Genomic DNA, 12904 nt, shown 5'->3' with positions numbered 1-12904 from the left:
TTTGTACGGGATTATATGAGAAATACCTCCTCTGTTAGGAGTTGAGTCCTAGTTGTAAGCCTCACCTAAAGGGTTTCTCTCTGTGTAAGCTTTATTCAAACCAAATACTGTCTGTTGATTCGCAGATGCACTCCTGTTATCAGTCCTGACTTACTGTATAATTATGCCAACACACTAAGAGATATAAGATACTAAAGATTTGAAAAAATAAAAAAATAAATGAACATGAAATGACGAATGGATCTGTTTGGTGGTGTGAAATTCCTTTTATTTGTCAAGGCTAACCCGCAGAATAGTAACTCATATTTTGGGTTTAAGAGACGGTTCAATGTCATCTAGATGTGTCTGTCTGAATTCCAGGGTTCCTACACAGGTATGGAAAGGTAGCCTATTAAAAATGAATGTGATAATTTCCAGGTCTTGAATAGTTTTGAGAATTTGAGAAAATGTCTGGAAAATTATGGGGAATGTAGTTCAGGTCCAATACACACGTAATTATAGCTTTTATGTTAATGTAGACCTACTTTGAGTACACAGTTTTTGTTGATGTGAAGAATCATATTTAGATACATGATCTACCCAACTGCTGTCAGCAATGCGTTATATCAAATGCCCACCAAAACCCAATCCAGTCAAGAACATAGGGTCTGGGCAACATATTGAAAGTGTGTAGGAACCCTGCCAATCATCTCAGATATTATGTTTGGCGCTGTGTGTTGTGTTTGTCACAGCGACAAACATAATATAGAAACACAGTATAGATTCTATACTGTGATATGATATGACCTAGTTAGGGCAAGATGTCTGTCTGCGTAGATCATGTTATGTAACGGCCGCCAGGTGTCGCCCTCGCTGTAAACTTCCCAGGCAGTGGTTTTTGTTTTGCAGCTCTCTCCTCTCTGTGCCTGTGGTCCATGCATGTGAATGTGATGTGAACCCTCCTCTCCTGAAGAACTACTTCTGGGAAACACAACAGTGAGTCATCGCACAGGTTGAGTAGAAGATTTAGGTTAAACGGCTGGCCGCTTATAGAATTCCTAGACTTGTAGCTTATTACTCAGTCTGCACCCAGAAATAGGAGGGTTCTTTGTTTAGACTTGTGGTTCTAAAACTGTAATCACAACAGTAACATTCTAATTTGTTAAAATAAATAAATCTGGCAAATCAGAAAATAATCCATAATCAACCCTTAATTATTGCTGATTTGGAACAGTAGGCTATTACTTTGTTAAACGGTTCTTTACAGCACAGTGTATGAGAGGTGCTGCTAGTGCTAATACTGTGTTGAGTGTGTTCAAGTTTTAACTACTTGGTCATGTGATGTAGCAGCATAAGTGGGAATATAATTACTGTTTGATAGATAGATAGATAGATTACCTTTGTTAGGTTATTGTTGTAATTTAAAAGTATAGCCTATTATAGAGCTCATTAAATGGGCTTGTGCTCCCTCCAACTCTCTCCCTCGTCTGCGTCCAAACATCAGACTGTTTTCTCAACAATGTATCAGTATTGTGAAATAATAAATGTATTATTGCCGCTCGCTGATTGGCTGGGGTCGGTCTCTAGCTCAGGCACGGGCCAATGGGAGGGCGGGCTTGTTTGTGCGCCGTTCCTGCGCTGCTATAAAGCAGGCGGAGATGGGAGATGAGGGAAGTGAGTGAGAAACTGATTGAAACACACCTGAAGAAGCCTCGTCCTGAGAGCCGGCACCGGGGTCCAGTTGGTGAAAAGGCTTCCGTAGATCTGACCGCTCCATCCTCCGTGAAGCCGCACGCTCAGGTAGGCTGTGCGCCGCACGGCGCGCCGCGCACACACCGAGGATGCTCCATCACCACTACGCTGCAGCTGCTGACTCTATTCATATAGGACTAATCCATCCTCTACCATACTAGGCAATTGTTTTTCGACACAGATCTCTTTCCCTGATACATTCGTTCATTTTTTTTTATCATTTTCTGTCAGCAATTATCCTTTTATTGTGATTGATTGGATAGGATGGGGAAACGCAAAACAGCCTCCATGACATCAACTTTGCTCGCACTGTTACCATCTGAAATCTCTAGAAAAAGTGCGTTTTCTTCACAACACGGCTAATTAGATGGGCTCAGACGTGATTGTCACAGTTATGGTTTTTGATACAGTTTGTGTTGTCTTAAGTTTAGACTAGACTGGTCATTCATACTTGTCCTCCTTTTATGGACTGTCACTGTGCATGGAAGTTGTGAAGTCATAGGCTAATAAATAGGCTATTGAGTAGAAGATGGGTTTGATCAAATCAGAGGCCTGCATCCGAGGAACAATAAAGGCTGCTGTGTGTAAATTATCTGGAGGTTTTGACCACAGTCTGTCTGTCTGTCTGTCTGTCTGTCTGTCTGTCTGTTGTCTGCCAGTTGACTGTCTTTGTCTCTCTGATGTTGCTTATTCCTGACTGTGTCTGTTGTTGATACTGAACAGCTGAGCGCTACTTGCGGGGGGAGAGAGAGAGAGCCGCGTCAAGTCACACAGAAATAACCAGATAAGACCGGAAAACAGGGTTTTCCCTTCAAAATAAAACTTTTTTTTGTCACTTTTGGAAAGTATTAAGATGAATGTACAAGAACATTCAGACCAAATTCAGTTGAAATCCTCAGTACTACAATCATTACATGGAATTGCACTATATAGGCATAGATATAGGCTTATAAAAAACAGCTTTATTGTACTAATAGCTGTAGGGCGTAGGGCTGTAGACTATGCATTATTATATTAATTTTCATTCGACATAGATTATTCATGAAATAAGTATATTTTGCTTTCTCTAACACAACATCAATAAGGCCTACATTATGGCAAAGTGCCTGTGTAATATATGCCTATCATTCAACACCAAAACTTCCTAACCCACAAGTATAAATAGATTAATTTTGCAGGGATATTTGGGGTAATTAAACTATTATCTGGCCAGTATGATAAAACATTAAATCTAGGTCACTATGCTGTCAACCTCCGAGTCATGATTATTCTTCTCATGTGATTTCTTTATTTAGATATCTGGTTCGTTTTTCCTTGATGTTTGCTCTTCGCCGTAATGATAAAAACTACAAAGTCAAATGAAGACTTACTTAGGCCGATTTTTAGGGTGATCTATATTAGTGCTTTGTCTTACATTAAAATAATAATCATATTTTGAAAGGTCTAAGCGGAAGTCGTTGTGTTCATTCTGTCTGGCTTGACGCTGGTGTGTGCAGACTAGAGGGAGGGAGGAAGGAGGAGGGTGATGATTTCAGTCCAGTTCAGACCAGTTCCAGCACCGCTCTTCATATACACTGCACATACATACTGTTGTTGTTCTAGAGCCTTTCTCAAATTAAGACAAAGACAAAGAGTAAAGGCATATGCGGCAGCGGCTATCTTATGGAGCTCAGTCGTAGATGCAATAAATCACATTCAATCAAAACATTTCCTTACACTGGGTCAGAGAAACTCGAAATGGAAATAGTCGATTATAAATAATAGCCTACATTTTATGCTATTTCAAAAGGCAATGAATTGTCTCGAACAACCTACTCAAGTAGCCAGCCAGCTGATTTATTTTTGGGATTTGTTTAAATGTGAAGTGAAGTTTATAACAGTCTAATAACTGTTAGTCTGAAGGGCTTCACAACATCCCGAAGAGACAAATAGATGAAAACATCATTAATAATAATAGCTTAGCCTATTTTTTTTTTTTAATAAATCATTTGGATATAGAGGGATATAGGCCTAGAGGAATTTGTCAAAATTAGCTAGGCTATTTGTATTGATTCTATGATTGTTGAATGTTTTTGAATAGCCTAGCACTTTATTTTGTATTATATTAGGCTACATTTATTTTGTGTTTGATCCTTATATCCGCACAATAAACAGCTGTGTCATGTGAGAAACATATGGACCTGCTGTAGGTGTGTGTTCACTGACAACAATAAGAAACGTTACACCGCAATATCTCCAATATTCTCGCGCCGCACTGGTTCGAACCGGATGGAACTCGCGCTGCGTTCAAGTCCTGTGGGTAAAACGGCCACAATGACCGAATGGCGATGGGGAAACAGCCTTCATGCAGGCGTGCGCGCGTTTGAACTTGTTTGAAGCCATCAAGACAAGTTGGTGTTGGAGTTGGAGTTGTTGTTGGTTGGTAACGGTATTTTCTAGCGGTGTGTTTACCATCTGAAAAGTGAGCTGAAGGGCATTTTCTGGTATAGTGTGCAGTCTTTCCCATAGGAGTGAACGCAACATTAGCCTCACGTGCAGCTGCTCCAGGAGCTATATGTCACTCTCAGCCAATGGGAAAAGCCCTGTTAAACCCTTCGGCCAATCATATGGGCGAGGGACGGGGCTGTATAATATTTCCAGGCGGAGTTTGAGCTGCTGAAGGTCTCAGCTGTTTTCTGTTCTGAGAGATTCTTCCTCTGTAATCATCATCATCATCATCAATCAAGAACAAAGAAACAAGCAGATTTATTCAAAACATTTTATTAACAAATCAGGCAGCTCCAAACACATGATCCACTATTACAGAGGTGGAAAGTAACTATTTAATTGTAGCCTATTTTACTTGAGTATTTCCATTCCATGCTACTTTGTAGGCCTATACTCCACTACATTTTAAAGGGAAACATTGCACTTTTTACTCAATTTATTTTACATTTACATTTATTTTACAGCTAGTTACTTTTCAGATCAACATTTGATTATCTATCTATATATAAGAAGTTGAGTATGTGGGCGATGTTTGTTTCAAGTTGTGTGTTCGGCCACAGCTATGCTGTTTTACGTGCGATCGGGCTGAAACCTTCAGGGTGTGTAAAGGGCGCCCGTGCGGGTGACCTGATGGAGCTGGATTTTTTTAAATTAGGCTAATTAGCACCTGACGGAGCTGGATTTTTTAATTAGGCTAATTAGTTAATGATGTGATGTCATCAGTGATGATGTCATCAGTGATGATGTCAAAAGAGATGTCGTAACGGCGCGCACACACACACACACACACAGACAACGAGGAGGCATTGTGACATCACTGATGCAATAGCATTTAGTGAGCAACACACACATGCGGGCATGCCAATAGGGCAGGGCGAGGCCACGCAGCAGCCGAGCTGCGGGCGACTAGAGTCTAATTGGACGAGCCTAGGAATTATATAAAAGGGAGCAAGTGGGCACTGTTTTTTGTTTCAAATGGGCACTGTTTGTTTCTATTTTGGTCCCACTGATGATGTCACAATGTCTATGACATCATCAGTGATGTCATCAGTGACATTATTCTTGACCAAAATAATCGTATGACATGACATAAATATGTGTGTGTGACTTGTTTATATGTGTGTGTGACATAGGTGAGTGTCAAAGCCTCAGGTTCTCCCTCACACCTCTCCCATCTTTAAGCCATTTTTGCCCTTTCTGACCCCTGTTGTTTTGTCCTGCAGGCAGCCCCTCCTCCCCTCCTCTCCCTCCGTGCGTCAGGACGTCCCGTGCTGTCATGGCGCCCTCTCTGGCCACAGCCTTCTCCCGCCGCTGGTGGATGGCGGTGACGGCGGTCATTGAAAACCTGCTTTTCTCCGCTGTGCTGCTGGGCTGGGGCTCCCTGCTCATCATGCTGAAGTCTGAGGGCTTCTACTCCTACCTCTGCAGAGGGCCTGGTGAGTCCACGCACACGCCTTGTCAGAATGGGGGGGGGGATTTTTATTACTTGTTGTCAGATGAAAACCGGGTGATTCACCCCCGCCCCCGCCCTGATTCCTCCCCCCCATTTATTTTGCTGCCCCGGTCGCTGCTCCACCCTCTGCCGATCTGGGGAGAGCCATAGACTAGCACCATGCTTCCTCCAACACCTGCGCAGTTTCCAGCCACTTCTTTTCACCTGACAGCGGGGAGCTTCAACTCAGCTTCACTCACTGCCCCAAACCTCCGTGTGGGTTTGCAGTGTGTTGCTCCAACTCCAAGATCCCAGTAGCCTAGTACATTATAGGAAAGTATCAAACAAGCATATAAAGTAATATAACCGGTAGATTAAAAAAAAGGAAATACAGTCAAATGTTATGACTGAACACTCTCATATCCAGTGTGCCACTTGAAAACAATCAGAAAATATGTGGGAAATGTCAGCAGCCACAGCCACTGTTTTATCTACAGAGATGAATACAACTCATCCACAACTTGTCTCATTCATTCTGAAAGCGTAGCCTCGTTCTGGACGGGTTTGCATTCAATCCAAGTCTGCATTGGCATGTGTGATCGTGTCTGACAACGCCCCATCTCTCTCTCTCTCTCTCTCTCTCTCTCTCTCTCTCTCTCTCTCTCAAGCACATATGTACGCACACACACACACACACACACACACACACACACACACACACACACACACACACACACCCCGAGTCTCTCGGCTGAGAAACCAACAGCTTTCAAAAGAACGATTACAGCAGGGGGACGCACCGCTGTGTGGGTGTGGTGGAGGCACGGAGGCCGAGGGACATACACACATGCACACACACGCACGCATGCACACACACACACACACACACACACACGCACGCACGCACACACACACACACACACACACAATGGGCTTTTTCGCGGAAACGCTACGGTGTCCCCTTCCACTTGTCGCAGCCCAGACTTCCACAACACCGGTGCACCGGTGTCAAATGGCTCCTCGTTTGTATTGCTAAACAGTGACCTTTGAGTGAAGCAGCTAGCTAGCTAGCTAGCCGCCCATACAGGCAAACACACTCATTATATTGATCCCACACTATGGATTTCCTTGTGGAAAAACATGTCAATTCACCAATGAGGACAGCGAGGACTACCCAGGCTAAGCGAGGACTAGCTTCAGATGTAGCCGGCAATCAGGTTTCTCCTGCACGACAAACATAACAGATGGATCATGATTAGGTTTTTGTTTGTGGTTTATTAAAAGATGAAACAATTTCTGTTGAAGATGAGACAGCGATGCAGAACCCGGCCACTATAGGGGGGTCCAGGGGGGATTTTTTTTGGGGGGGGGGGGGGGGGGGGGGTAAATGCATCAATCTGGTGCCTCCATGTCCTGTCTGTTTCCACAGTTACCCGAGCTCTGCTTCGCCCTTTTAATCTGCTTGCTTGCAGCTGAACGTTTGCTGAGAAATGGGTCTTATAATCTGGGTGTGGGTCAGAGCTGACTCAGCTCTGTCTCTCTGCAGCGACCCGGCCCTTCAGTTCCCCCCCCGGCCTCCCCCTGACCTGCTAAGTGCCGTTAAATCAGCACTCTCTGTGTTGACACCTAGGGGTGACCTATAGGGGGGGCTGTGTATTTCAGGAGGGGAGGGGGGGGGGGGGGGCGCCAGGACAGTGTTGACACCTAGGAGTGAGTGTGTGTGTGTGTCCTGTGTGTTTGAGGAGGTGGGCCCCCAGGACGAGAAAACTGGGTTAAGACATTGACCTGCTTTCTCCTCTTCTTGAAGGCCCTTGTGTCCATCTGACCCAGACTCCTACAGTGCTGACGGAGGTTTGCACCTGCATATGAGATTTATATTATGGCACCAGTGACAACTCACTCTGCTCACAAAGCTGCTTCCAATTGGGGAATTGGGTCGTAACAGGAATGGGATACACCTCAGGCTGGAGCGATATGGACGAAACCAAATATCACAATATTTTTTTGAACAAAAACCTCTATTAATATTGCAACAATATTGTAGGGTGACTATTGGTGACTATAAATTGCTTTCACAAAATATTTACACAATGAGATTTTTTGATAAATAACCATCAGTAATGTGGATATAATGACTAAGTGTGTAAAGGCAAATAGTAGAACAGCTAGAACAGTCTTGTAATTTCAGAAAATGACATCACTTTACTGTAATGCCGCCTGTAAAACTAGAGCCATATGAAATTCGTTTAAATTTTTCCCAAATTCTGTTTTATTTTTCCCTGAATTCCATTTTTTCCATTTAAATTTTAATTTAGGGGGTTAGGAGCGATATTTTTTTCTTTTTTTGATGACTTTGCTCTCTCAGGCAGCCTCTTCGACATGTTTCTCAAGATGTAAACTAAGTTGTGAGGTGCAGTAAGGGTCCCACGCAAGACCGACCCCCCCTCTCAAAACACACCAATCCAAAACTGAATCATTTCTCTAGGCCTATTTTACAAGTATGAAATAATTTAGGCTACTATAATAATTGGATCTACTTCTTATTTTGATCATTAGGCCTACTTTGATCAATTTCAGCCAAATTATGGAAAATTCTGCAATATTCCATGTTTTACAGTTGATTCCATTTTTATTACCAAATTCCATGATTCTGTCCGTTTTTGGCGGAAATCATACGGGCCTATTTAAAACCAGGAAAAGACAACACTTATGCCGTGTGCCGATATTACCACATCCAAAATCGAAGACAATATCTCGTTCATATCACGATATCGATATAATATTGATATAAAAGTCTGAATCAATGTGAATTGCTGTTAGAAACAGGCAATATGCTCATCTCAGCTGGGTAATGGCACACTGAGTGAAGAAGAACATGGCCTTCAGAGTTGACCAGACTGTCTGTTTCAGTACAGTTATGCACATATTAGGATGGGCAAGTCTTGTTATTTTTTTATAGACGTGGCAGTCAAGTCTGCCCACATCTTCTGTTTCCATTTTCTCAAAGGGTTGGAGAAAGACAAAGACGTGTAAGTGGGGGTCTCATGTTACACACTTCCTGTTTTGTGTTTGCTGTAGATTTATTTCTCCCCAAACAATTAACCCATTGATACCTGATGCAGCATTTGTGTGTGTATCCCTTTAAGACCGCGAATGACGCGGTTCGCGGTCTTAAAGGGATACACACACACAAACTAGGGCTATACACGCAAATGCTGCATCAGGTATCAATGGGTAGCAACACCATCTCCAGTCTCCACAGCTGTGTCAGATGCTGCCTTCAAGTGCAACACGTGAGCTTGTGGTTACGACCATAGACTTGTAAAAAGAGACATGGGAAGTCATGTCCACACCATATTGTGAACTTTGGAGCTTTCGGTCCACTTTACGAAAGTCGTGAATACCACAGGAGTGTGCCGTTGATATGGACTCCTCTCTCATAACCGGGGGGGGGGGGTAAACGTGACCCCGTTTTGCAGGCAGCAAGGATCTCGTGTTCGTGAAACCCCCTCCGTTGTCGTTCGTCACCTGCGCGCTAGATCTGCGTTTGAGGTTTGCGTTGACGGTGCGAAGTGTGTGTGTCTTTGTGTGGGTGTGTGTGACGGAGAGCGGGGCGAGAGACCTACATTCCTTCCACCTGCTCAGCAGCCTCTCTCACCTCCTTGGCGTTGTGTGCTAACTGGGCCCGTCAACGTGGGGCCTTTCAGTGGGCTCGACCTGTTGTTTCTGCAAGAGACACTCACGCTGCCTTTCCTTACCTTCCTTATGGCCTGTGTTTACTCAGCTACTAGAAAAGCCTGTTTGAGTCCGTTTGATCAGAATGCACACATCAGTCCCAAAGCAAACAAGACACAGAAGGCATCACTTGACCTTTGACCTTCACATTTACAGGCTACGGAATGAGTCCTTTCATAAGCAACCCACTAATCACGAGGACTCTATCTCAGATACAACAAGTCTATATTAGAGAGGTCATCAAGTGGCTATTGTTGTTGTTTTTTCATTATGGCACTTAGCCTATCACAGACTTGGATTTGCTTTGTGTGTTTGTGTCATTTTGTCATTTGTTTGAATAGGCCACGAGTCTCGCTGGCCAGACTCTCTCCCTGCAGCTGGGAGAGAGTCTGGCTGGTAATAGCTCCGCTGTGGACTAGCGGGGGGGGAAAAAGGCTCTGTTTAATACCTTTACAGCCATCCACCCAAAGTACCATGCAGGCTGGCTTCATTGCACAATCCACATCAATCGTTTTCAGCGTGTCGCAACGAGCTAGCGGCTAGCCTAGCCTAGCCTAGCCTAGCCTAGCCTAGCGCTGCTGTTGTTATTGTTTCAAAGCGGAGATCCACAGATCCCACACGGAGGGAGCGGAAAAGGAAATCCATATATGGTCAGTCAGAGGCCGGGTCGCGGAGCCAATTGCAGAGCTTGCAGGGAGCGCAATGGGATCTCCATCCGGCACCGACTGAAATGGTCGTCATCAATGGGAGAGCGAAGTCCACCAGGCTGCTTCAAGCCGCTCAGACTAATAGGCTACTAATCAGGTCGATCAATGCTGTATTTTGAGCCTTTCTGTGCTATCAACAGGTGAATAGTGAACTTATAGAGTGCGCTTATAGACTCGAACAATCATTAACATGCTAACAAAGGACATTGTGAGGACGAGTCTGTCCGTTAGCGACTGTATCTGCCACAGACGTATAGCAGAGGAGGGACAGGTGTGTCGCAAAGACAAGAAAGTAAGAATCCAGCGATGACAGACGGACAAAGGCCGGTGTTTATAGTGTTGATAGTGTTTATAGTGTTGACATGCAGGAGAGACAGAGACAGTACCGTGTGATTCATCACCAACAACTATTCAGGCCAGATAGGGTCAGCCTATACCTGTTTGCCTGTGTGTGTGTGTGTGTGTGTGTGTGTGTGTGTGTGTGTGTGTGTGTGTGTGTGTGTGTGTGTGAGTCTGAGTCTGAGTGTGTGTGAGTCTGAGTGTGTGTGTGTGTGTGTGCTGTGCGTGTGTGTGTGTGTGTGTGTGTGTGTGTCTGAGTGAGTGTGTGTGTGTGTGTGTGTGTGTGTGTGTGTGAGTGAGTGTGAGTCTGAGAGTGTGTGTGTGTGTGTGTGTGTGTGTGTGTGTGTGTGTGTGTGTGTGTGTGTGTGTGTGTGTGTGTGTGTGGGAGTCTGTGTGTGTGTGTGTGTGTGTGTGTGTGTGTGTGTGTGTGTGTGTGTGTGTGTGTGTGTGTGTGTGTGTGTGCGTGCGTGCGGTGCGTGCGTGCGTGCGTGCATGCGTGTGTGTGTGTGTGTGTGTATCCTTTATTGACTCAAGTTGCTTGGAGCCATTTGATTAGTCAGCAGGCTGGGCTTCACAGAGCCAGATGCTGTTAGCGCCTGTTAGCTGTTAGCCCACTAGTCAGCACTTCATGCTCTAATACAGCACAGTTGGGGAGAAATCGGGGCATTCCTCACCGATTTGATAACATCTCTGATAGCGTGTAAGTCACATGACCTTTCACCTACAAACATCCTCGCGGGGCACATGGGGTTGCAGCATCACTTTTAAAGGTCCACACTTTGAATATGACGTACTTCGCTTCCTGTTGCTCCTCTAAAGCCCGCCTTTTACCCAGAAACCCCTCCCCTTTTTCACTCAAGCTGGCACAGCAGCGAGTGGCACGAGCCAACATCAACAAACAGCTGCCAGCTTTGTTCGTCAGACGGAGCGCGGAGACTTTAGCTGTTGTTGACAACTTGTTGCCTCCTGCCGGCTCTCCACTGAAGAAAACACTCTCGAGGACTAGGTTCTCTTCTCCCTCCCTCCTCCTGTCTCCTCCAGACACTTGTTTATGTGTCAACTGCCAAGGCTGTCTCCATTGTTGTACTGTTCAAGGTGTACTGCTCAACAGTGTTCCACACTGGAGGCGGCGGGTCAAGGCAATGGTTTATTAGAGGAGTGATAGTCAGGAATAGACTGTTTACCAGAGACGTGTGTCTGTGTGTGCATAGTGTTATACCTAGATATGGAGTTACACCAAGGCAGCTAGAGGTTAGCGCGTGCTTGTTTACCCGGGGTTGTGTTGGTTTCCTCGTAGTTTGTTTACTTGATGACCTTTAACGAGCCCCCTTGCCTTTCAATCAGCAGCTGAGTTCTCAGGGGTCCATGTGGGTGGGGGTGGGTCAAATATAGAAACTGTGCCATGACTCGGATCCAAAAAGCAGAACGGGTTCACTTGAAATACCAAGAAGGTGTTTATTGGATTGAAACCTCTCTCTCTAGAACATAGAGATCTTTCTGTGGTGTCTGCAGTGTGCTAAGCTAATGACCCTTCATAGGTACATTTAACAGTGTAGGTCGCTTCTCACTTTAGGGACCTGGGCCCGGATGCGAGCACACTTGACCCCAAAGTCCGGTTAGTTTGATTCGGTGTGAACACTGCGTTCCCGACCCGGGATACGGATCAACGAACCGGCCCAGGTCCACTTGAAAAGGTGGTCTCAGAACCGGTTCAGGCATCCCGGGGACGGAACACATCAAGTGTGAACACAACTGTGCCAAAACACGGAGGTGGACTGCTATTTACACATGCTAGCTATCCCTATGGTTTGGACTTTTGTGTGACCTACAAGAGGTGCAAGTTTGTGTATTGTTTTTCTATACCGTGACAAACCGTGTATTACTATAGCAATTTGCTAATTGCGAGTAGCCTTTAGCATTAGCATAGATGTTAGCTTTGCTTTCATACCATTATCTTTGCATTTGAAACAATTGGTTAAGACAACCTAGATCGCCATGCAACAGCGTATGGACTTAGCATAGCTAATTTTATCTGATTCAGCGGACATTTGCGACACAAGTGTAGTCTACTCTTCTTCTTCTCTTGTGTTTATTGGTGGATTGCAAACTAACGTTACCGCCACCTGCTGAATCGGAGTGTGTAGATACGTAAGTGTGCCCGGGGAATGCAACAATATCCACTAATGTGAAAGCTGACCAGTGGGGGAAATCGTACTTGGGCACGGAACGAAGCAATCGTTCCTAATATGAATATGCCCTTAAAAAGACGCACTAAAACACACACTTGTCCTCTCAGCCTGAGTCACAGAGTGGTGCTTTAAGCCTCTCCAATCAACCGTCTGCCCGATGCAACCCCCCTAAACTCTTCCCCTCTCCCCCCCAGACAACAGCTCCAGCCTCAACCTCTCCAGCTTCAACACGTCGGCCTCCAAGCCCGAGGAGGAGTACCTGGAGATGAACGGCTGGGCCATCT

The 12904-nt window shown here is 45.0% G+C and overlaps 1 protein-coding gene across 1 annotated transcript in view; it reads left to right on the top strand.

Annotated features, from left to right (window-relative positions):
* Window positions 1-1661: 1661 nt before the first annotated feature.
* The window catches only part of LOC310776644 (large neutral amino acids transporter small subunit 4-like), a 19090-nt gene continuing 7847 nt past the window's right edge, over window positions 1662-12904 (top strand). Inside the window, exons 1-3 of the mRNA XM_083636817.1 lie at window positions 1662-1779; window positions 5442-5654; window positions 12815-12897. Of these exons, the coding sequence (XP_083492943.1) occupies window positions 5495-5654; window positions 12815-12897 (243 nt within the window). The 5' untranslated portion in view covers window positions 1662-1779; window positions 5442-5494. The remainder of the gene's footprint in view (window positions 1780-5441; window positions 5655-12814; window positions 12898-12904) is intronic.

This window comes from Poromitra crassiceps (assembly GCF_964638095.1).
Source record: "Poromitra crassiceps genome assembly, chromosome: 5".
Lineage (NCBI taxonomy): Eukaryota > Metazoa > Chordata > Actinopteri > Beryciformes > Melamphaidae > Poromitra > Poromitra crassiceps.
The sequence above is the reverse complement of the archived record's forward strand: the minus strand, read 5'-3'. Positions and strand labels throughout refer to the sequence as shown.